At 35.5% G+C, this 22,389-nt stretch overlaps 1 protein-coding gene and 1 long non-coding RNA gene across 3 annotated transcripts in view; both read right to left on the reverse strand.

Annotated features, from left to right (window-relative positions):
• Positions 1-21,991, reverse strand: part of LOC101735725 (myotubularin-related protein 5) — a 76,307-nt gene extending 54,316 nt beyond the window's left edge. The window contains exons 1-3 of one of the 2 annotated variants that reach the window (XM_038015237.2): positions 21,480-21,991; positions 15,243-15,328; positions 14,087-14,242 (exon numbers count right to left, since the gene is read on the reverse strand). In XM_038015237.2, coding sequence (XP_037871165.1) covers positions 14,087-14,242; positions 15,243-15,328; positions 21,480-21,534 — 297 coding nt within the window. In that variant the 5' untranslated portion in view covers positions 21,535-21,991. Of the gene's footprint in view, positions 1-14,086; positions 14,243-15,242; positions 15,335-21,479 lie in introns of both variants that reach the window. The other variant, XM_038015236.2, reaches the window with a different exon arrangement.
• Positions 10,964-12,877, reverse strand: LOC134200104 (uncharacterized). The gene is made up of 2 exons (XR_009974865.1): positions 11,443-12,877; positions 10,964-11,146 (listed from the first exon to the last, which is right to left on the reverse strand). It is a non-coding gene; the product is annotated as an uncharacterized LOC134200104 (long non-coding RNA).
• Positions 21,992-22,389: the final 398 nt, after the last annotated feature.

The following is a 22,389-nucleotide window of genomic DNA, read 5'->3' on the forward strand; positions in this document are numbered from 1 at the left end:
CGCATTGCAACAATGCACTATTCAACCCTTCAAACCGGAACGCATCATGGCGTAACCATCACCATGCACCATCAACAAGCCCCAGTTATCGCCCAACATCTGAACTGAATCGTAATATGCCAAATGATGAAAACTTATAATGACAAACATAAGGAAATCTGATTGTTAGTACATCTCGAAATTTTGAATGGATTAGAAAAACAAACTGCAAACTGTCCGCTACAACAAAAATGATGCTCAAATCATATGTCATCTATTTGTGCAAAACATTTGAGACCTTGTCAACTGTAGCAACGATTCATTATGCAATACCTGCATAGTTATTTCTGCACAAGATAATCATTTCGGCTGCATAATTTACAAGTAGTAGAATAGAGAGCATTGCAAAGAATACAGTTTTGGGAAAAGAGATTTCAACAATGAGATACTGGCTAATTGTTTTTGTTATAAGAAATATTCTTTTTTTGGCGCACCTAATATAGACATTCCGAAGCAAATATATATTTCCCTCCGTAAAATTAAATTAAGATCTCACTGGTGAAATCGATCTACATATAGGACATTTTCAAGCTTAATGTTAATGTTTTTGTTTTTTAATAAAACCAGAGGAATCATTTCTCACTTCTAATGGCGCTCAAATCTAATAAGCATCATTGGTCAGCTAGATATAGCTACACCTACAAAGAGATTAAAATAGAACATTTGCTGAACAAAAAAATGTAATAGACGTAAACGATATTAAATATTCGTCTGAAGGAATTAAGTATTTAATTGAGATAATATCGACAAATAATCCACCATAGTATCTTCGCAAGAGGAAGATATTTCCACAATCTCGCGGTATTTTAGCAGGTTCGGGTAAAACGGTGCCGTAATACGAACACAAAGTTTATAGAATACCTACTCGTCTCAGAGCCTTTACAATTCGTTACGGACGATTATTTTGAGATTTATCAATTTGACCGTTGGGCGGATTCAAAATTACCCGAAGCTGACATGAGATAGGTGTATGTATGATATCGGTATAAAGGTTATCTGTACTTTTACAGGATTATAATATTATGTTATCGATACCTTTAATACCGAGAATCAACAACATATTGTATAGGTATTACGTACTTTAATTTTATCAGTAGTTTTTAGTGCTGCGAACTAAAAGCAACTCTACATTGAGTTTCATGGTTTGCTATTTCACCAGACATCCAATACTATAGTCCATCCTTATACTCCCGATTAGGCGATGTCTCAAATGTTACAAAAGAATACAATGCGTCAGCACAGCAATTTTTTCAAAACATTTCGCTGATTTACTAAGTTAGAAAATTCATAGAGACGGTAAGTTTATAAACTTTAGCATTTCTTCATTTTACTTTCGGAATACACTACTGTGGCACGCAATATACATACCGTGGCACAAAAAGAAACAGCATTTTTTCTGCAGTGTCTGCAGATCAAGAAAAAATATCTTATAGACTTAGTCTATCAATAAAACATTTTTTTAATGAAAATAATGTGTTAGGTACTGGTTTATAGTCTCACCAATTAGGCCGACAGACGACCTAGTCTATTTTTAGTTCCCTTCGTTAAGGAACGCGGGACAATCCCAAAGTTTAATTAGGTTTAATCAGCATTAGCTTTTAAGGCCATTTTCAGTTTATGTCAATGGAAGTGATGAGACCTTTTGAAGTAATTTATATAATTAAATATGTAAGTACAATATAATAACAGTATCATAGTCAAGTAAAATGATTAACTTGATAAAAATGACAATTTGAGGCGTATTTTTGTTGTATATTTCTGGTCATAATTCATCCAATTATCTTAAGTGTTTGTCCGGTAGGGTTTATAAGCCAATTTATGATACATATTGATATGATGATGATGATATGATATGATACATCTCTCCCCCCTACTGACTAAAACGTACATGTAGGTGGAAGGCACACATTCAAATTTTATGACTTACTAATCAAATTCGGCCAGGTTTGCTGGTCGTATCTTTGACTTAATTTTGATCCGATCGCTACTAAACTAAAAGCACGCGCTAGGCCACTTTTGAGTATTTCCTGAACATTTATTTCATCGTAATCGGTCGAATCGTTTTAACTCTCTACAAAACTTGCATACGCCCCTCATGACGGATACAAGCGTAGTGTTCGCTCACGCGGCCCGCACTAACTTGAAGCCCCTTCAGGTTATTCAATCCCGATTCTGCAGATAGCCGTCGGAGCACCATGGTTCCTGAGGAACGTGGATCTCCACGATGACCTGGATCTCGACTCTGTCAGTAAGTATCTACAGTCGGCATCGCTGCGCCACTTTGAGAAGGCGGCACGACATGAGAACCGTCTTGTCGTGGCCGCTGGAAACTACATACCCGATCCTGTAGACCGAATGGTAAGCCGTCGACGTCGCCCAAAGGACGTCATTACGGATCCTCCTGATCCATTAACGGGGTTTTTAGGCACCACAAGCACCGGTCACCGTTCTCGTCGAACCCGTCGCTGGCGACGAAGGGCGCGACGAGCGAATTAACCCACAGACACAGCCCACTGAGTTTCTCGCCGGATCTTCTCAGTGGGTCACGTTTCCGATCCGGTGGTAGATTCTGCGAAGCACTGCTCTTGCTAGAGTCAGTGTTAGCAACACTCCGGTTTGAGCCCCGTGAGATCACCTACACACGCGTTAGGGCGAAGCTGAAATAGCATCTTAAGGCTATCAAGCATAGGTAGGAAAAAAAACCAATCGTTTCAGAGTCTATAAAGAACATCCATACACATACTTACATACATATCAAATTTTATACATTTACATAGTATGTGTAAATAAGAATTTCAAATAAGACAACAGAAGCAACCCAATACATTCAAGAACATAAATACCTACCAACAATAAAGATATAATATTTTCAATAATTACTTAATGTGAACATTGAAGACTTACAATGACAACAGATAATCCGACTTACAAGATATTTAAAGTTGCGGAAGTGTCCATACGTAGCGGTTAGCTAGGCTAGGACATAAAATATTTGACAGATCCTTGCATCTCGCTAACGACAATTTCAAATTAAGTTTGGATATATAGAAGAAGGTCCGAACAATAAGATTCGGAAAGTCAACCGAGCAATTTCTCCCGCTCGGTTGAGATCTTCCATTTGTAGCAGCTTTTATTACTACATCATCAGTTAACTGGTCGAGTTAATGCGACACACTTGGGCTTTTATCATAGCTTTTGTTTAGAATAATAATTAAAATATATAAAGTATTTTTTATTTTATTTATTGTCGCTTTGTATCATCGAAATATATCTTCACTCTCTTCGCCCTTTTTGTGGCTGTGCTTCTTGTGCTGCGTAAATATGCTAATTGAAACTTTTCGGGTGGTTTAATTTTACAACACTTCACATACACTATCTACCACGTCTGTCATGCCATCTGAGGGTTCAATATCACTACATAGTATAAAATAAAGTCGCTTTCTCTGTCCCTATATCCCTATGTATGCTTAAATCTTTAAAACTACGCAACGGACTTTGATGCGGTTTTTTTTAATAGATAGAGTGATTGAAGAAGAAGGTTCATATGTATAATACCATCCATTAAATAGTGGAGAAATCAATAATAAATTACAGTTTCGGAAGCGAAGCGAGGGCGGGTCGCTAGTAAATTATATAATGTTATTTCGCAAATTGAATTATAAAATGAAAATAGTCGGACAAAATATTTTTATTTATTTTAGTTGTGTCTCGCCTCTGCAGCATATCCGGCTAACATCTGGACTGGTGTTGCTTGTAAATGTTTAATAGTTCGATGTTCGGTTGTGTGCATAACGATAAATGTGTCGACGCATCTGTTACAGAGAAACACGTAGTGTGGTTAGTTTCGTCGAGATGAGGTCGTCGGCCTTGTGGGTCCGAGACAGAGTTGTTAGTGAAAATTTCAAAACAACGATCTCCTTATATAAAACTTTATATACGGATATAGAGATGGTATGGACTTTTCTGCAACGGTTTTAATATCGTGGCCGTAAATATACTTTTATATCCGTTTTAAATTACTTTAAGTAGGTATTCGAACTTTTTAATTATTGCATATATTTTCCACCAGTGGTTACTGTAATATGTGATTCACATCTGTCATATCAACGAACGGATAACGGATATCCTATCTTTCAAATTCGAACGCATTCGTGGTAGAGTACAGTACAAGCTCAACCGGGTAGACTACACTTTCCTTCCTGCGTTTGCCGAAAGTGAATTTTGCCTCAAGTTTGAAGGGAAGGACATCCGTTTTGGTTTTACAATTGGATCTTCACTATTTTGTCTATGTAAACACGGTATAGAATCTATGAGCAGCATTAACTGTTTAGCATGTGTAACCTATCCATCGTTTCCAACAATCAACAAAGTTTCACGGGAATTTATGTATACAAATAATTACAGATCTATTCAGCCCACAGACGTCCACTGCTACATATAGAGGCCTCTCCCAAGCCTCGCCACAAAGATCAAATCAGACGAATTAATTTCTTATTTTGCACATTCTTATATTCCATTTTAAAATCCAACCTTTTTAGATCCATTTAGTACATTAGACGACATACGACTTTGTTTCAGAAATTAAATGGTGTTTATAGATTTTTTTTTTACTAACTACATATTAGTTACAAATATATTTTAATTGGTCAAACTTAAAAACGAAAATAAATTTAAAAAACCTATGTAGATGGCAAAAATTCTTGAGAAATTAGAAGTGATGCGATGAACTACCTACTATGGGTTTTACTTTAATAATAATATATATTTTTCTCTAGGTTTTACTTTAATTATATATTTTTTTTAAATCTTATAAATAACTCAACGATATGTGATAGATTCTGAAGTTCAAGGACCTCCCCAAAAAACTACTTCAACCAATATGATAAAATACTAAAGCGAACATAATAATTATAATGCAATCGCCACGTGTAAAATAGACTTAGCTTACAACGTAAACAGATTTGAAAATAAACCAAACAAAAAAATTCCCAGTACGAAGATACTAAGTTCACCTCGTTCATAAACGAACGGGTAATGAACTTAATGTTTTTGCTCATAGATTTAATTGGACTGTTCTATTGAGGCCCTGTTCATTTGATGGTTGAGATCGACATATCCTCGAGGCGTAACGTTAAATGTTCGTACAAAATGTACAGTTACTGATACAAATATCCCGCTCGTACCGAATATTTGAAGTCGTCGTGGCCTAACGGATAAGACGTCCGGTGCATTCGTGTTGAAGCGATGCACCGGTGTTCGAATCCCGCAGGCGGGTACCAATTTTTCTTATGAAATACGTACTCAACAAATGTTCACCATTGACTTCCACGGTGAAGGAATAACATCGTGTAATAAAAATGAAACCCGCAAAATTATAATTTGCGTAATTACTGGTGGTAGGACCTCTTGTGAGTCCGCACGGGTAGGTACCACCGCCCCGCCTATTTCTGCCGTGAAGCAGTAATGCGTTTCGGTTTGAAGGGTGGGGCAGCCGTTGTGACTATACTGAGACCTTAGAACTATATCTCAAGGTGTGTGGCGCATTTACGTTGTAGATGTCTATGGGCTCCAGTAACCACTTAACATCAGGTGGGCTGTGAGCTCGTCCACACAGCTAAGCAATAAAAAAAAAAAAAAAAAAAAATATTTCTCAAACAGAATTACATATACCTAATTAAGCTCTATACGCGGTTTTGTATTGTGAAAATATACGATTTTTAAATCTATAATTCCTTGCGAATCATTCCTGTTTCCAGTCCTTCAATAATGTCATCTGCGTGTGTCTCCTCAAACACTCTTCCATGATCACTTGTGTCATTGAAAGCAGTTTTTCTTTTTCTCATTTTGATCACTTTCCTTGTCGAAACATGTTAAGTAATCAGAGTTTGGGTATACTTTGTGTCTCGTACGTTTTCCGGTAAACAAAATATAGGAGGATAATCCGAAAATGCCATTTATTATGAAAAAAGTCACATATAACTAACATATTATACAGTAACATGGGTCAATCGTCAATCTTAGCTGTTGTAATTCTTAACATAAACTAACCACAAGTGGCAATTAGAAGGCACTGATGACGTCATTCAAATGCTATCGATCAAGTCGTATTTCCTCAGCGAATGAGGACCGGCGACACGCTCCGCTCACTCGAAATTAATGAAGTCTATTTGCCTGCATAATCGCCTAGCGACTAAGCTTGTTTACAAACAAGGATTGAAGTCTATGTTATACAAACTCACTGTACAAACGCAAGACTAACTAGCTCAACGAGATGGCCAGTCACGTATTTGTATTAAAGCAATGGGGCCTCAGGGATCGTTCCGTATCAGTCTTGTTTATTTCTGCTGCGTAGCAGCATTCGAAGCAAACGGGAAGCTGAGCTCATATCTGCCATCCCATCTCAATAGGGACTACCAGTACCAATCTTAAATAATGACGTCGAAGGTCCCCTATTGGGCAAAACATTCTTCGGGTACCTCCTTATATCAAAGGATAGAATAAAGCCCATTATTTAAACTCAAATTCAATACTAACGCCAAATCATTCCCAAATTTACTTAGCCCAAATTTAGGCAACCTTGTCTTAAAATTTAAAATGACATTACTTCATATTATATGGTACATCATGATTGGCGAACTAATTGTACACCATTTGGCAGACCTTCTATTTATTTCTTCTGTATAAGGCCATATCCTTAAATCCGTCCTTGATATAAATGAAATGATAAATACCACATCACAATTCGCAGTCACGTTGACTTTCTATAACTGTGAACATTTAAGTATAGGGTCGTACCGTGTTTCTTATTCGCTCACGAATTCACCTCCAACATATTACATTTAACACTATATATTACGGGGACATCGATTTTCGGAAACTCAACTTCATTGGTCGATTTGTACTCTGAATTCGACCTTTGCGAGCGTAACGCTAAAACGAAAAAAGGTTTTATTACATTTCTGTGAACGAAAGCTTTTGTGTGTAACATTACCATTCCATATTATGTTGTATTTTTAAAGGACCCATTGATCTTAACGAGAATTCTTGTTCGTGTAAAAATTATTGGGTATTTTTGTGAAAGTTAACAGAGATAAAATGTGTATGTGGATGTCAAATCGAAATTCACACACACTCGTCCCACAATAACGACCGGACAAAAACAGTTTCCCTTCTATCCCCAAGTGCACCTGCTTGATTTGATTAGTGGTTTCCGCCCCAATACCAGGCAGTATTGTAAATGCACATGTAACGACGTTCCCTGCATACACGTGCATTAAGCGTGACCGAAAGCTATCAAGATATTCTGTTGCTTCCCTCTCACCTGTTTGTAGGATGAATTTCGACGCAACGTCAGATTTTTTTAGCTGATAACAAAACTTTGTAACAACAGACATGCTTCTTTCGCGTAAATTTGTAAAAATTTGTAAGTACTAAAACTTTTCATCATACTTGGATTGGTGTGTCAAAATGCTTGGCCTTCTACAGAATAACCATGAAAATTATTAAAATTTTATTTTCCCATTTGTTTTACTAAATTTACTTAGCCGTGGTTTGTCTCTTAAGTAGATATAGTATTCATATTAAACAACAAGGGAAAATAAACGTAGGTTACGTTTTCCCGAACTATTTTCCTGTAAAGTATGTATATGGTATATACAACAGGTAATAAATTTATATTATTTATGGTAAAATATCTTATGAGTCCTCATGGATAGGAACCAACACACTGCCTGCTGCGAAGCAGTAATGCCTTCCGGTTTGAAAAGAGAAACAGTCGTTAAACTGGAACCATTGGGACTTACACGACGGGTATAGACACGCTAACTACATTCACAAATATTACGAAATGTGAATTAATGAAGAATGCTAATTTTAATTATGCCACGCGTAGTGCTACCGCAAAACCACGTCCTCCTATCGGATTTGCAAAATGGATATTCGCTTCATTGAAAATGGTGCCGGGAATTCGGCTTTATATTTGAAGAGATTTGCTGTGTGCCGTCAATTGTTTACATTTGTCGCAAGGTGGATAGCTAGTGAATGTGTCAATTTATACCAGATATTTCAAAGAATGAAAAACCAGTTTATTAATAATGTTTTTTTTATGATTGAAGGATTACTGGTGGCCCGGAGACCTTTCCAGTTTCACCAGGACAGGTGAGCGACATTAATAAAGTAAATAATAATCCATGACATATCAATAAAAGTCTCTGGGCACGAAATTGACAATCAAGCGTTAGATATACATGGCGGCCCTAATCAGGAATTTTTCCTACTGGCTACTGGAAATACAAAATGTACTGGACATGAATGAGTAGGTCCAAACCATAAATTCCTAAGACCTTTAACAAAAACTCTGACTCCAACTAGGAATACAAACCGGATTATGGTAAAAAAGTCGCTAAACATTATTTCAGCAAGACCAATAAGAATGGGCCTGTTATTTCTACAATGGTTCAATTTCAAATAAATTGTAATACTGAAAGTAGTGAAGGAATGAAAATTTACGTAATATAACCTAAAATACATTACATAAATACATACAATAAAATTAGTACAGCTTTTTGGGATGAACCGATAGGGATGGCACCCAAGTAATACGTAAAATGGTCTTCTCATGATAAAACCTTTGGAATAATAAGCTTCCCATTGTACGTTAAACCTACACATAATTTTAAATTATGAAGCGGCAATACCGAGATTCTATTCTTATGAATAGCAAGAAAGTCTAAATATAAGACATTTTTACGACTAACCGTCCGTAAGCAAAACTATTTAGAGTAGCCGATGAAAGGGCTATAAACGGTTATAATCCCTGAACCGACTTAACCTATATTTGTATTTCTATTTTGATAAGATCCACTATTAGTTCTATCACTTCCTCGATTCTTCGAATGGAATTCAGACTCTTATTTCTGTTCAATTTGTTTTTTCTTTTTAATTTAAATCATTTCAATTTGATATTATGCTTAGAACTATGTACGTATTCAAACAAGTTTTTATTGTGTTGATCTATATCTATTTATCTATGTTAGGGAATCTTCCGACGTAATTTTCACCAACTTCAAGATGTCTGATTAACTTGAACTAATGGTCCCGCAGTAGTCGAAATTCGACTATAATTAATTGAAATTTTAAGTTCGAACATTATTATGGTTCTATCGCCAACGAGACAAAGACTATTTACTATATTTCTATAATCACAGATTTCGCCAAGACTACATATACAAATAAAATTAAAGATAAACAATATTAAGTAACCTATTCTCAATTTGACCACAGACTCTAAGCAATAACAAAAGTTTGACAGTAAACAAATAGTATGTGTGTATGTAAGAGTATATACGTGTGTGTCAAATATATGGTAGAGTGTGTGATGTTTTTATTTTTATTAATTTAATGTTTTAATAATGCATAATTTAAAAAAATATTAGGGTTGTGCACTTCTTCTCTATATTCTCTATAAGTGTGGAAAATTTCATACTCCTCCGTCCGCGCAATTTTCGTAAAAAGGGATACAAAGTTTTTGCTTCAGGTATTAATATGAGTCGACTATTATCAAAGCCGGCAATGTGACTTTTGAACAATTATTGGTAAATCAGAAAAACGAATTATTGACTTTGTATTCCATTGGCAGTCACAAAACTCTTCTGAACGACATCTTAGATAAATAACAGGTTAAGTATTAACCTTTATTTAATGCAGGTTTTGAACCGTATTCTTTGAAGGAGACGATTATATTCAAATCAATCTGTATTGACATATCAATAACATTTTTTGTCCAAATGCACAGATTGCCACCTTTGATAATAGACGACTCATATATAGACATATCATACGTGTCAAAGACTGAAGTTATTTGTTTATAATTGCTTTATTTCAAAACTGTTTTGCAGAACTGTCATCGCGGGGCCTTAAATCTATAGGTATTACCTGGACAGTTCTTTCATGTGTGTACCACTAGTGTTTTTCTCTTAGAATCATTTACTGAATCTGTAATGACATAGCTAGGTTAACCACAGAGCGTGGTCGGTGAAACGAAACCGTTGTCACTCGTATTACTTAATGTCTTCGATCAACAATAGTAACTAGATAAAGGGACACGTACAAAATCGAAGCAAAAACTGTCCGCGTGAATATACACATACATATCTACGTTGGTTTACAACAAACGGAGAAAAAAGTTTTGAAACAGTTTTAAGTTCAAACTAATTACAACTATGCCACCTAGTAATAAAGTTCCAAATCTCCAAAACATTATCTAATACTTACGATCATTCGTCACAAAGCAATAAATTACTCCTGTCACTTACAAACGAAAAGGCATATGTTAAACAACCTTTAATGTTAAATGAACCTTATGACGCAACAAATAAAGTAATTTTTTCCGTTATAGCTTTGAGAACTAACATCGTTTTGTTTTATTTATTTTTGCTTGAAATTTCTATTTCTATTTACTACAGGAGGTAACGGAGTCGCGTTGAACACTAAAATAATTTATTATATGAATAAAAGTAAGTTTTTTTTTTTATTGATTATATGGATGGACGAGCTAACAGCCCACCTGGTGTTAAGTGGTTACTGGAGCCCATAGACATCTACAACGTAAATGCGCCACTCACCTCGAGATATAAGTTCTAAGATCTCAGTATAGTTACAACGGCTACCCCACCATTCGAACCGAAACGCATTACTGCTTCACGGCGGAAATAGGCGGGGTAGTGGTACCTACCCGTGCGGACTCCCAAGAGGTCCTACCACCAGTGAAAAAGGTGTTTAGTTGTTTACTTTTTATGTTTTGAGGATTTATGTTTGTTGGTATCTATACATTACTTATTATTTTATTAGCGTTACGTTTTGTGTAATAGATATTTTTATAGTATATTTTTATGTTTTCGCGACTAGTACATATGATAAAACAACGTTTAAACGGTTTTAAGCGCGATATTTTTATTACAATGCTTCGGCCACGTTTCAGTAGCCGTGAACACGGAAGGCAAAGATGTCCAGTGTCAATGAGTGGAGTTCTTAGCTGGCTTATAAAAGTAATCTCTTCTTTCTCTGGCGACACTCGAGATCCATTCTGCACACGTGATTGCTAGGAAAGCTAAACTAAAAAAGGAAAGCTAAGTATCCAATGAGAATCCAACAAACAGACACAAAAGCAGAATTAACCAATTTTAACTAACCAATTTTGAAGTACTGCTAACAAATTTTTAAAAATTATTACAACACAAATCTACTCCATGCATTTACTTTTCTGTTAAACAAAAATTTTGTCCAAGTGTTGGCGAGCCTTGGCCAACATTTGTAGCGGTGGTTAAAAATCGGTAATTTTGTTTAAAATTTAATATTATTTATTAGTTTAAAGCTTAAAATATAACGTATACTTCATGTACTTACCGAAAGTAAGATACTCCGGCCGTTAAATTGCTTTTTCGGGCATTTTTTGCAATTTTTGAATACACACTGCGGCATTGTGAGACGGGTTGACATTGGCTGTGTCTGGAGTGAACTAAACAAAATAAGAGCTCACATTTCAAGTGCGCTGTTATTTAACGAGACGGATTTTTGCGCCGACCCGAAATCTAGTTACTATTGTTGATCGAAGCTTAATGTCATTGAATGTTACGGTTTGTGATAAATTATAATCGTTTCGACTCTTGAGAGGCATGCGAATTTTACTCTCGAACAAAACACGGAGATCTTGTTAGTTGTTTTGTCATTATTGAGTTGCTGTAGAGAATCGTGATTTAGAGTTTGCAAAGTATTTAAATTAATATGTATCGTTTTTTTTTTATAATTATTAGACGGCTCGCGTGGTTTTCTTACCTAACTGGTGTGTTATTCGTAGTAAGGTATATTGTGAGCCTGCAAGGATCGCCGATCTGCCTATTTATGTCGGGTACCACGTGTAGCGGTAGCTTTCAAAAAACAAGATATTTGACAAGTACCTAAATCGTTTTGATGAATTTTTCCAGATAAGTTTGCCTAATAATAAATATATTGAAGCTACGAACATTGAGACTGACGGCCTACCGAGAAATATTAGTTGACATCGTTTTCCATTCTGTTAATGAAATCCCTTCCTCTTCACAATTAATCCAATTGATTTAATTAAACAAAAATGTTCTTTATTTATCGAAATGAAACCTCTTATTTGAACACTATAGCATCAATATGTATAGCGCCCCAACGCCACGCCAGTAAAATCCAAGATTTTTTGAACTTTAAAAAAGAACCGACTTCTAATATCCACTTATTCTCCTAAATCGAAACTTGACAATTTAATTAAACATTTTGCTTTACAATACTTAGCCCGATTTAAGTTAGTTCCGTTTATATTTTTCTCTCATATCTTTATTCAAATTCCAAAACAATTTAATAGGTTTTATCGATAACGCTGAGTGATGGTAAATAATTATGAACCTCTTTGCTACCATGTTGTAATTTTTTTTTAAGAATGCGCGCTTTCTTTGTATGCGTCTAAGTTTATTTTATGGTGTGTTTCCTGTCTTTGTTTGATTCAATCTGTTTTCATACGAATATATCTTAATGTTAAACAGTTTCAAATACTGGCACGCTAACGATCTTCCGGATTTAAATTTAAAATAAAACGCAATTATCGTATTTTGTACCTGCCTATATCGTTATTTTTGGTTGATTACTGTAACTTATCTTTATTAAAGTTATTGGGCATCGAGGTCTGGATGATTCCTTGTCCCGTGTGCATTTCTGTATCCATAACAAAAGAACAATATCTCAGCTAAAGGCAGTGAAATGCACCACGTTATGTATCTTCTCTTTATATACCTACGTAAATTCTTACGACTTAAAACAGAAACTTTTTTGAAAAGCTTGTACCAATCCGGACCGTTTTAATGTTTTTTTTTCCATAAAAAGAATGAATTGAATGAAAGTAAAATTGAAAAGAAGTGAATTTAGAACATTCTAGAATCGTTGAAATGCTGTTTATGTCATTCCAAAGGAATCTTTCTGTCATAAATAATATTACTAGCAACGTACGATACGCGGCAAGCCAGTAGGTACTTTTATTATACAAAATAGTATTTTTTATATAAGCACCCGTCCGGGAGTAGCTGGAATAGCCCTATAGGCTACCAGTGGTTAGGTAGAAATAAACAAAACATACATCCATCAATAGTAACAGAGGAGAGTAACCGGATTTCCCGAGTTTCAAAAAAAAACTTTATATTGATGCTGTTTATTGTAGGACATAGGAGGTAGGTACTTCACACATGAGATGTATCCTTGACATCACAAAGGACTTCCACGCGTTCAGATACAACAACGGAAGCAAAAAGCGTTAGCGATAATGTCACTGTGCCATTGAATGACTGTAATCATGACATCTACGCAGTTAGGTCAACGTTCAAGGATCCTTAATTATGACATAGGACTTCGTTAATCTTAATTTTTTCTGTAACACCGCTATGCAGGTATCATTTTAGTTTGAAAATTTTACATTATTTATTATACTTTTTTGATTATGCCAATCTTTGTGGCGAAGCTTAGGGGAGGTCTGTGTCTAGCAGCGTCTGTGGACTGATAGAATATTATGCTGAATCCTTACTTAATACGCTTTTATTAGCTTGGATTGTACTTCAAGACTTCAAGAGTTCAAGACGTGCGATTAACTTTTAAATTCGCACACGCATCAAGGACCGATGACAATACAAGAATTTTTTTTCGTTCTAATTACGCACTTCTTCTTTCGTTCTAATTATCCACTGGATAAATCAGAAATCATGAATTGTTAGTTTGGTTTTATATTTAAGAGTATTTTTTTGTTTTAAAACTATTTATATTACGCGCCAGTCCTCGATTCGCAAAATATGGAAAACATCTGTCAAGGCTTTAATAAGTAAGAATTCCACATGACCACGATTGCTCTGCCAAGAGCAACCGATTATGATGATGATGAAATTATTAGTAGTGAAACGTTCCTCTTTGATTATCATTGAACGTATAGAAAGAGACTATTTGTTAAAGCTTCTCTACCACAAAAGGACGCTACGTCACTTACCTCGTCTGCGGGTTTCGTTGGCGTGATGGCAACAGTTTCGTTGAAGCACAAACAAGCGCAGTAATGACGGTTCGCGTCCACGTCCGTCAGCACAGACACGTAGAACCGCGGCTCCGTTCGTTCCGTCGATAGAGCCCATCCTTGCGGCTGACAAAACTAGTCGAAAGAAAACGAATTTAAAATTAAAAAAAACGAACTAAAATAAAATAAAAAATTTTGTTCAAGAGCAATTGCAATTTTTTTTTATTGCTTATATGGGTGGACGAGCTCACAGCCCACCTGATATTAAGTGGTTACTGGAGCCCATAGACATCTACAACGTAAATGCGCCACACACCTTGAGACAGAAGTTCTAAAAGGTCTCAAGTACAGTTACAACGGCTGCCCCACCCTTCAAACCGAAACGCATTACTGCTTCACGGCAGAAATAGGCAGGGCGGTGCCCGCGCGGACTCAAGATGTCCTACCACCAGTAAATACCGAATTATTTGCATCTTAAGCTTAATTATTTAGGAGATGGCGATAGGCAATCGCGTCAACGCTCGCAAGTGTTAGCGACTCCTAGACACTGCTCTGCTGCGTTTGGAGGTAGCTTCCGTTACTTGGCCTCTAAATGTTCGAACAACATTCCTCCACCTATCCGGCACCAGAGAACACCAAGTTCTTTTAAAGCAAATTTAAATCTTATCTTCTTAATTATCTTCTGAATATGCAAATTAAATTCGAAAATATCAATTTTAACTATTCCGTGCTGTAATTGTGCATTGCAATTGTAATTTTTTATAATTTAATATATGTATTTCATTGTTTTTATTGTTGTTGTTGCAGTTATTGTTGTTATTCTAAGCTCAGATAACGATTGGTCGGTCTGATGCTGGTATGCACATCCCTCCGCAGGTGCTGCCAAGCCTCGTTATTTTTCTTTTAATTTTTAAGAGCTTATGATTAACCGCTGTATTGCTGCGGCTTATGGAAAATGTAGCATGAAATACAAACCTATTTGTTGATACGAATTACACGCTACCTGTACACTAAGCTGCAAACAACTGTGCATAGTTTTAACAGCTACTGCTTGTGGCTAGGGGCCCATTCATATCCCGTTTGATGGCTGAATTAATAAATTTTGTTTTATTATTTTATTTCATTAAATATTTACCCATCCTATGCCGTCGTGAAATGGTACGTCGTCCCAGTTTGTTTCGGGAAATCGCTGGAGGACAACGCCGCTGTTCAGGCCGCCTCCTGGAACAATATACGGAAAATAAACTTTATTTACTGTTCCTAACTTTTTTTGTTAACGGTGGGTGAAATAGCTCATGGCTAACCTGGTGTTAAGTGATCACCGGAGTACATAGACATCAACTACGTAAATGCCTCCACCCACCTTGAGACATGAGTTCAAAATCTCAACTTTTTGCGCAATACTGCTTGCTTCATGGCAGAAATAGGCAGGGTTGTGATACCACCCGTGCCATCTCATAATACGCCCTACCACTCTAATAAGGCGCCCTGCCACCGGTATTAATTTAACATTTAATTTTAATGTGATCAAAAGCATACTAATATGTGTATATACATATAATCCAAAGAGATTCTCACCCTTGGACATATGTAGTGCCATGTCACTGTATTACCGAGCACTATTTTATTAACTTGGCTAGATGAAGGATAAGTCAGAGCACTGAATAAGCACAACAGAGAGGAATTAATTCTAGAGACTAGGAATGCAACTAAAGTGGCATTTGGTGACATTGGTGTTAAAAATAAAAGTTGGAGGAACTTGGTGAAAATCAACCGTCACCGATGGCGAATGGTTTTGCTATGAAAACAGAGACGACAAGTATGTTACTGGTGGTAGGACCTCATGTGAGTCCGCACGGGTAGGTACCACCACCGCGCCTATTTCTGCCGTGAAGCAGTAATACGTTTCGGCTTGAAGGGTGAGGTAGCCGTTGTAACTATACTGAGACCTTACAATTTATATCTCAAGGTGGGTGGCGCATTTACGTTGTAAATGTCTATGGGCTCCAGTAACCACTTAACACCAGGTGAGCTGTGAGCTCGTCCACCCATCTAAGCAATAAAAAAAAATACAAAATTAATATAGGATATCTTATCGGCGAAAAATAACCGAGTTTACCATTATTAACAGTATTTTTTTTCTTTTCATAATTAAAAAGGTAAAGTTAAAAACAAAACATCCTCTCATTGCGTATTCAGTAGAGACGGCCTGATTCGAGGACACAACCATGCATATTCCCGGTCACGTTCCGACCCGTGCTGGAATTTTGATTATTTTAAACATTAACGGTCTAGTTAAAAAACGACACATACTACAAAATCATGAACTTAATTTTTACAAGTGCAAAATTCGTAATCGGTAGACAGCATTCGACATTGCTGATGCCCATTAGCGACGGTCACCCCTAGCCATCAGAGGGGCCTTGTGCTCTTACTGGTTTAAAAGGCAATCCAAGTAACCCTCTATCGTAATATCTACTATATTAATACGTGAAGTAAAAACTTTGTATCCATTTTTACGAAAATTGCGCAGACGGAGAAGTATGAAATTTTCCACAGTTATAGAGAATATAGAGAAGAAGTGCACAATGCTAATATTTTTTTAAAATAATGCACAAAGGATACATTAAATCAATAAAGAAAACATTACACACACTACATACCATGTATTTGACGCACACACGAATGCATACTATTTATTGTCAAACTTTTGTTCTTGACATAGATTATACACTTGGTTCTTGACGTTTGTGGTCAAATTGAGAATAGATTAAATATTGTTTGTCTTTGTTAATATGTTTTATAGTGTAGTCTTGGCGAAATTTGTGATTATAGAAGTATAAAATACAATCATAATAGTGTACAAACTTACAATTCCAATTAACTATAGTAGAATTTCGACTACTGCGGGACCTCTAGTATCTATAAATCGCTTATATAATATTACCGAAGAGTGACATAACACGGACGTAGCATATTAAATATTACAACAAACAAGTTTTAGCATTTTTGTATTTAGTTCCATTAAATTTAGTTTTATTGCAAATAACTTTATTTATTGCTTCTGATTGTTCGTTTGGACAATAAACAAAATAGTACCGATATTGATTAAACGTCGGTTAAAAGTTTGATTAGGCCAACCTTGTCTATTGTACTATGGCCAATGCATTAAGAATTTTGTTCTCTGTAGGAGACTAGACTAGCAACATTTACCCTTTGCCGCCATGGACAGCAACCAACTATCGTGACTCTCTATAAGGGTAAAATTTTAATCTCTCGCCAACCTTGATGCTCCTATTTGGCTATTTAACGAAAGTCTCTTATCGAACCTGCAAACGTAACTGAAATTTCCTCCTTCTTTAGAGGAGATAGGATCTCGATTTGAGACGTACAGCACTGACTTCCTTACATATACCAGAATTTGCTGCAACACCCAACGTTACTTCAAAAGGATCGAGTAAGTCCATCTCCTGAGGCGCTACGTTTTAAAAAAGCTTACTGTGAAACACAAGCATGTGTGTCTTTAAGCACAATCTTTGACCAACTAAAACACAGTAGCTGCTAAATATCGAACAGGAAATAGGTCCACATGGCGTTTGGCCACGAGCACGTATACTTCTTAACTTAGCGTAATATCAGGATTCAAGGGACGCGGTCAAGATGCTTGAGCGATGAATCGTCTGTATTTAAATCATTAATATATACGATTGCAATCGTCGATCCATTGACCAGTCACGAAGATTGAGACCACATAAAATAAATAATATTATGTACCTTGTTTCCTTCAATGTTATTTACGACTGGCATTTAGAGTACTCCGTAACCCATTGGCATTAAAAGGATAATGAAGGCGCAAACCAAAACAAACATGTTTGGTATGAGCCCATGTCAACTTGGCGCAATGTCCACAATCTTTTTTTTTTTTTTAGGTGGGTGGACGAGCTCGCAGCCCACCTGGTGTTAAGTGGTTACTGGAGCCCATAGACATCTACGACGTAAATGCGCCACCCACCCTGAGATATAGTTCTATGGTCTCAAGTATAGTTATAACGGCTGTCCCACCCTTCAAACCGAAACGCATTACTGCTTCACGGCAGAAAAAGGCGAGTTGGTGGTACCTACCCGTGCGGACTCACAAGAGGTCCTACCACCATCTATCGTGATTCGAATGCTAATTTTGACAATGATATAAGAGTATTCCATGAAAAAAGCGTCTCACAAATTGCACTAATCACTCAATTGCATACATGACGTAATATTGAATGATGTCAGTAATGCGGTCGATTCGAAACCTATACAAAAAAAAAACACAACATTGAATGAAACGTGGGATTTGGATTGCATCAAGCAAAAATAAGGAAATGAACAATGCTTTTTTGTTGAAGGTTAGTTACAACGACTTATAGGATCTATTGTCAAGTTCGAAGATTCAGTGGCAGATTGATAAACAAGACTAATCGTAAAGAACTATTACGACTTTTATTGACAAACTTAGCGATCGTATGTATGTATGGTATTTTTATACTTTTATATTTTTCATACAAACATTTGAGGTTAGCAACAAGGGTCAAGATGGAGCTGGTAGGATGCTGCGCTAGGACCTTCAAACTATTGTCAGTTTAATTAAAATAAAGGATTTCTTAAAATTCAGCAGTCCATTGAAATTAACAATTTTATTATTCATGTTATAACTGCTAAAAATACCTGATTCTAATGACAATCACGTATTTTTAGTAGCTCCAATCAGAGCTCGTGATTGCATCAGTTGGGTGGAGTAACTGAGGGATCTTTATATGTTAAGTGGCTACCAGAACCCATAGACAACACAGCTTTCTCACCTTGTGACGGGAGATCGAAATTTCAGTTACATTGAAAAACGGCTGTCTTCAAACCTTCAAACTGGAATGCATAATTGCTTTGGACAGAAATAGGTTTCATAGTGATAAAAACAATAAGCCCGCCCGTGCGGGTTCACAATACTCGATAATACTACGCTTATTTACAGCATGATCTAGCTTCATAAGGCCGTTTATGATAGGCGATTTTCAAAATATTTATTCATGAAAACCTGACCGACGTGTAGATACAAGCCCGTTGTTTACGAAGGGCGGTCCCTATTTTAATCGCGGATAACGCAGAGGGACGAAATAGGTCAATCACATCAATTACCGACCAGTTCGTTACCAAGACTAATTTTGGACGAAATCTATTCAAATTAATCTCTCTGTGGTTTTAATGCGAAGATTGTCGATACATGAGAGAAATTTAAGTTCTATAACGAAATGGAAAACTCTTCGTTCTTTTTTAATAAGTTAAACTCTTTTTATTGAAGTAAAACTTGTAATGAACAAAAAAAATTCGGCTCTTCTTCAATTGAATGACATGAACATAAAACATGAAAATGAACTACAGGAAATATAATAAAAAGATAGAGTACCACGAATTATATGTTTAGATATTTTCATTTAAGGTCCAAAAACAACTATTTCTGTTTTATTTAGAAGAGACTTGATTCATACATAAATAATTATAATAGCAGATAGTAACTAGGAATAACAGAATATTTGCTACTGTTTAAAATTTGTAAAACTTTGGATACCAAAGGCACAAAGCTATCGCACCAATTTCAAATAGACAATCCAAAAAAGGAAATGTTATGTATTTGAGAGAATCATTTTCTTTCAAGCAAGATTTTCACATGTAATTTCTGTGATCAACCGTAAAATTTTATAATCAGGTAGACAGGATGATCGGTCTTCAGTGACAGAAAACTCTTTTAGTTAAATTCTCTCCTCCGTACACTTGTCAACAAGCTACAAATGTTGGATGCCTATCAAGAAAACAGAAATCAAATACCTAGATCATTATTTTCTGGTTGTAAACCCAAGAATAAATGCCCCAAAATAACAGTAGCAAAAAACTTGCTTAATGATGTTAATGGTATTTAATCGGACCAGGAATCAAAAGTGGACATAATACTATAGCAGCAAGAGTTACTTACTCCATTCCACTCCATAGCTAATTCTACATTACAAATAATTTTTGCAGCAATAAAATCTTGTTTATTAAACAAGACACATTGTATTGTTCAAGGCTAAATGAATTGAAACTAATTCATAGAAGCTAAGTTTCAACAACAGATTCAACATATTAAATAGCAGTGATGATAATTCCTTTTGTAGCATTTTCCTTTTTTATCTTTTTTTTATGAGTATTAAACACACATGAATTACATTCCATATAGCTGATAAAAACATATTGTCATATTTTACTCACAGAATCACATACAACAGACAATATCCTGCAATGCATGCAAGACACATGTGGAATGTGTTGGATTTCCACATAATGATACAACTGACATGCTCTGGCCAAGTAAAGATTAGATTTACACCAATTACACGTTAAGCCATCATACAATAACGTTTTTTAAAAAGCACTGCAGTAACAATTGAATGTGTACGAACAAAACCGTCTACATGCATTCTAAAGGAGTTACGCTAGAACAGCCTTTCCTAAAATAACAAAAGAAGGTCATAACTATCTACAATTTAAAAAAGTGTTCGGCCATCTTCTACAAATTATTTATTTGTAGATTAGTGTCCAATGTAGTAAAAACATTATATATTGATCATTTGATAGCTTTTAGAGGAAATTTATATCTCTCCTATGTTACCTCTCCATACTATATGAGGTTATCATAATTACTGAATCAGCAGGCAAGTAACGGAGGCAACTTTGCATAGTATATAAATAAAATAGAACTTTTTAACAAACTATTAAAGGAAAGATAATGAACCACCACCATTAAGATAGATCAATGGACTGTATGACTCAATGCCCTACTACTAATATCACTTTTTAGTTTGTATGAAAGATGTATGGGTGACTATGACCAATTGCTCAACCACTAGCATTTCAATTTTAGAACTGTATACTTCTAAATTTAGTATATGCATTTGTTTTTGATTTAACATACATTTGTAGCTACAAACTAAAAACATTTTTATTTGAAAATTAAATTTAAACATATATCTGTTGCTTGGGAACTTAGTTGAGATTAGTTATGAATCAGTTTAGTCATTTAAAAAAACTCATAATGACGAAAATATTGGTTTATTAATGTGTTAAAAAAAATCCTCTCAGAATTTCTGTTGACATTACAATCCTGTAAGTAATCCTACTAAATAAATATACATATATTTATTTATTAAAATTTTATAAAAATTCATAACTGACGTAAGACTGGCTAAGAAAATGTTGTCAAATTTGTTACAAAAAATAGGTAGGTAAGTTTCACGCGTTCATATGTAAATTACATTAGCCTGATTGTGAATCGAATAATACTGAAGGCAGTACATAGTATACTCACTTTCTTTTTCGTGGTCGAATCCCACTATAACAAAGTAGTCGACGAGCCTGGACATGGCAATCCTACGACAACATTCGCGCACAAACACCACAAATTCACTTTTTAATCAAATTACAACAGTTTATCTACATTTTAAACAAAAATCCGTTTCATTACACATTTTCTTCAGGTACATTCTAAACGTAAACACTATTTCCGCGCTTAATTTAATTCAGGGCAAATCACGTAAACACCTGCTTTGTTTATCACTGTAGCAAGAAATTCGAAAACTAAAATAAAGATAAGAGATAGTCCGAACGCGGAGGTTAGTTGTCCGATGACATCAACTCAAACCGGTTTTCACAATTATAACATTTAAAAAAGAAAACAGAGTAATCGATATCTTTGCTATTAAAGTATACTCTTGATTTTGATCAGGAGTTATAGCGGGTTTCGCAATAAATCATGACATTCAATGAAGACTATCACTCATACGACCGAACGACCGACGGACATTTCTGATTGATAGTAATAACAACATTTGTCATTTTAGCGTAGTCAGTGCTGCTGCTTTAAAAAATGTTATACTTGTGAAAAAAAAACGCTAAAAAATAGTCTTTATTACATGCGTGAATGCACAAGCTTTTATCGTCGTTCAAAAGCAGCAATGCGTATACAATTGAAAAGTTACTTTAAGATTGAAGCAAAAGACTCAATTTAAAAGTTACGAATTAGTGAGTCCATGATTTTTTAGTATGGCAATTTTTACGTAATATTCTTTTTTGTATGGCAGTTGGCTTCTTGTGATAACATTGTTGCCAAAGTAGTACTTACAAAATCTTTGAAGAAAATGTCTTATACTGAGATAAATCAAATTAAAATATGAAAAGGGATAAGTTGAAATGAAGTAAATGTTCCAGCAAAATGTTGG

Source organism: Bombyx mori, chromosome 14, assembly GCF_030269925.1.
Source record: "Bombyx mori chromosome 14, ASM3026992v2".
Lineage (NCBI taxonomy): Eukaryota > Metazoa > Arthropoda > Insecta > Lepidoptera > Bombycidae > Bombyx > Bombyx mori.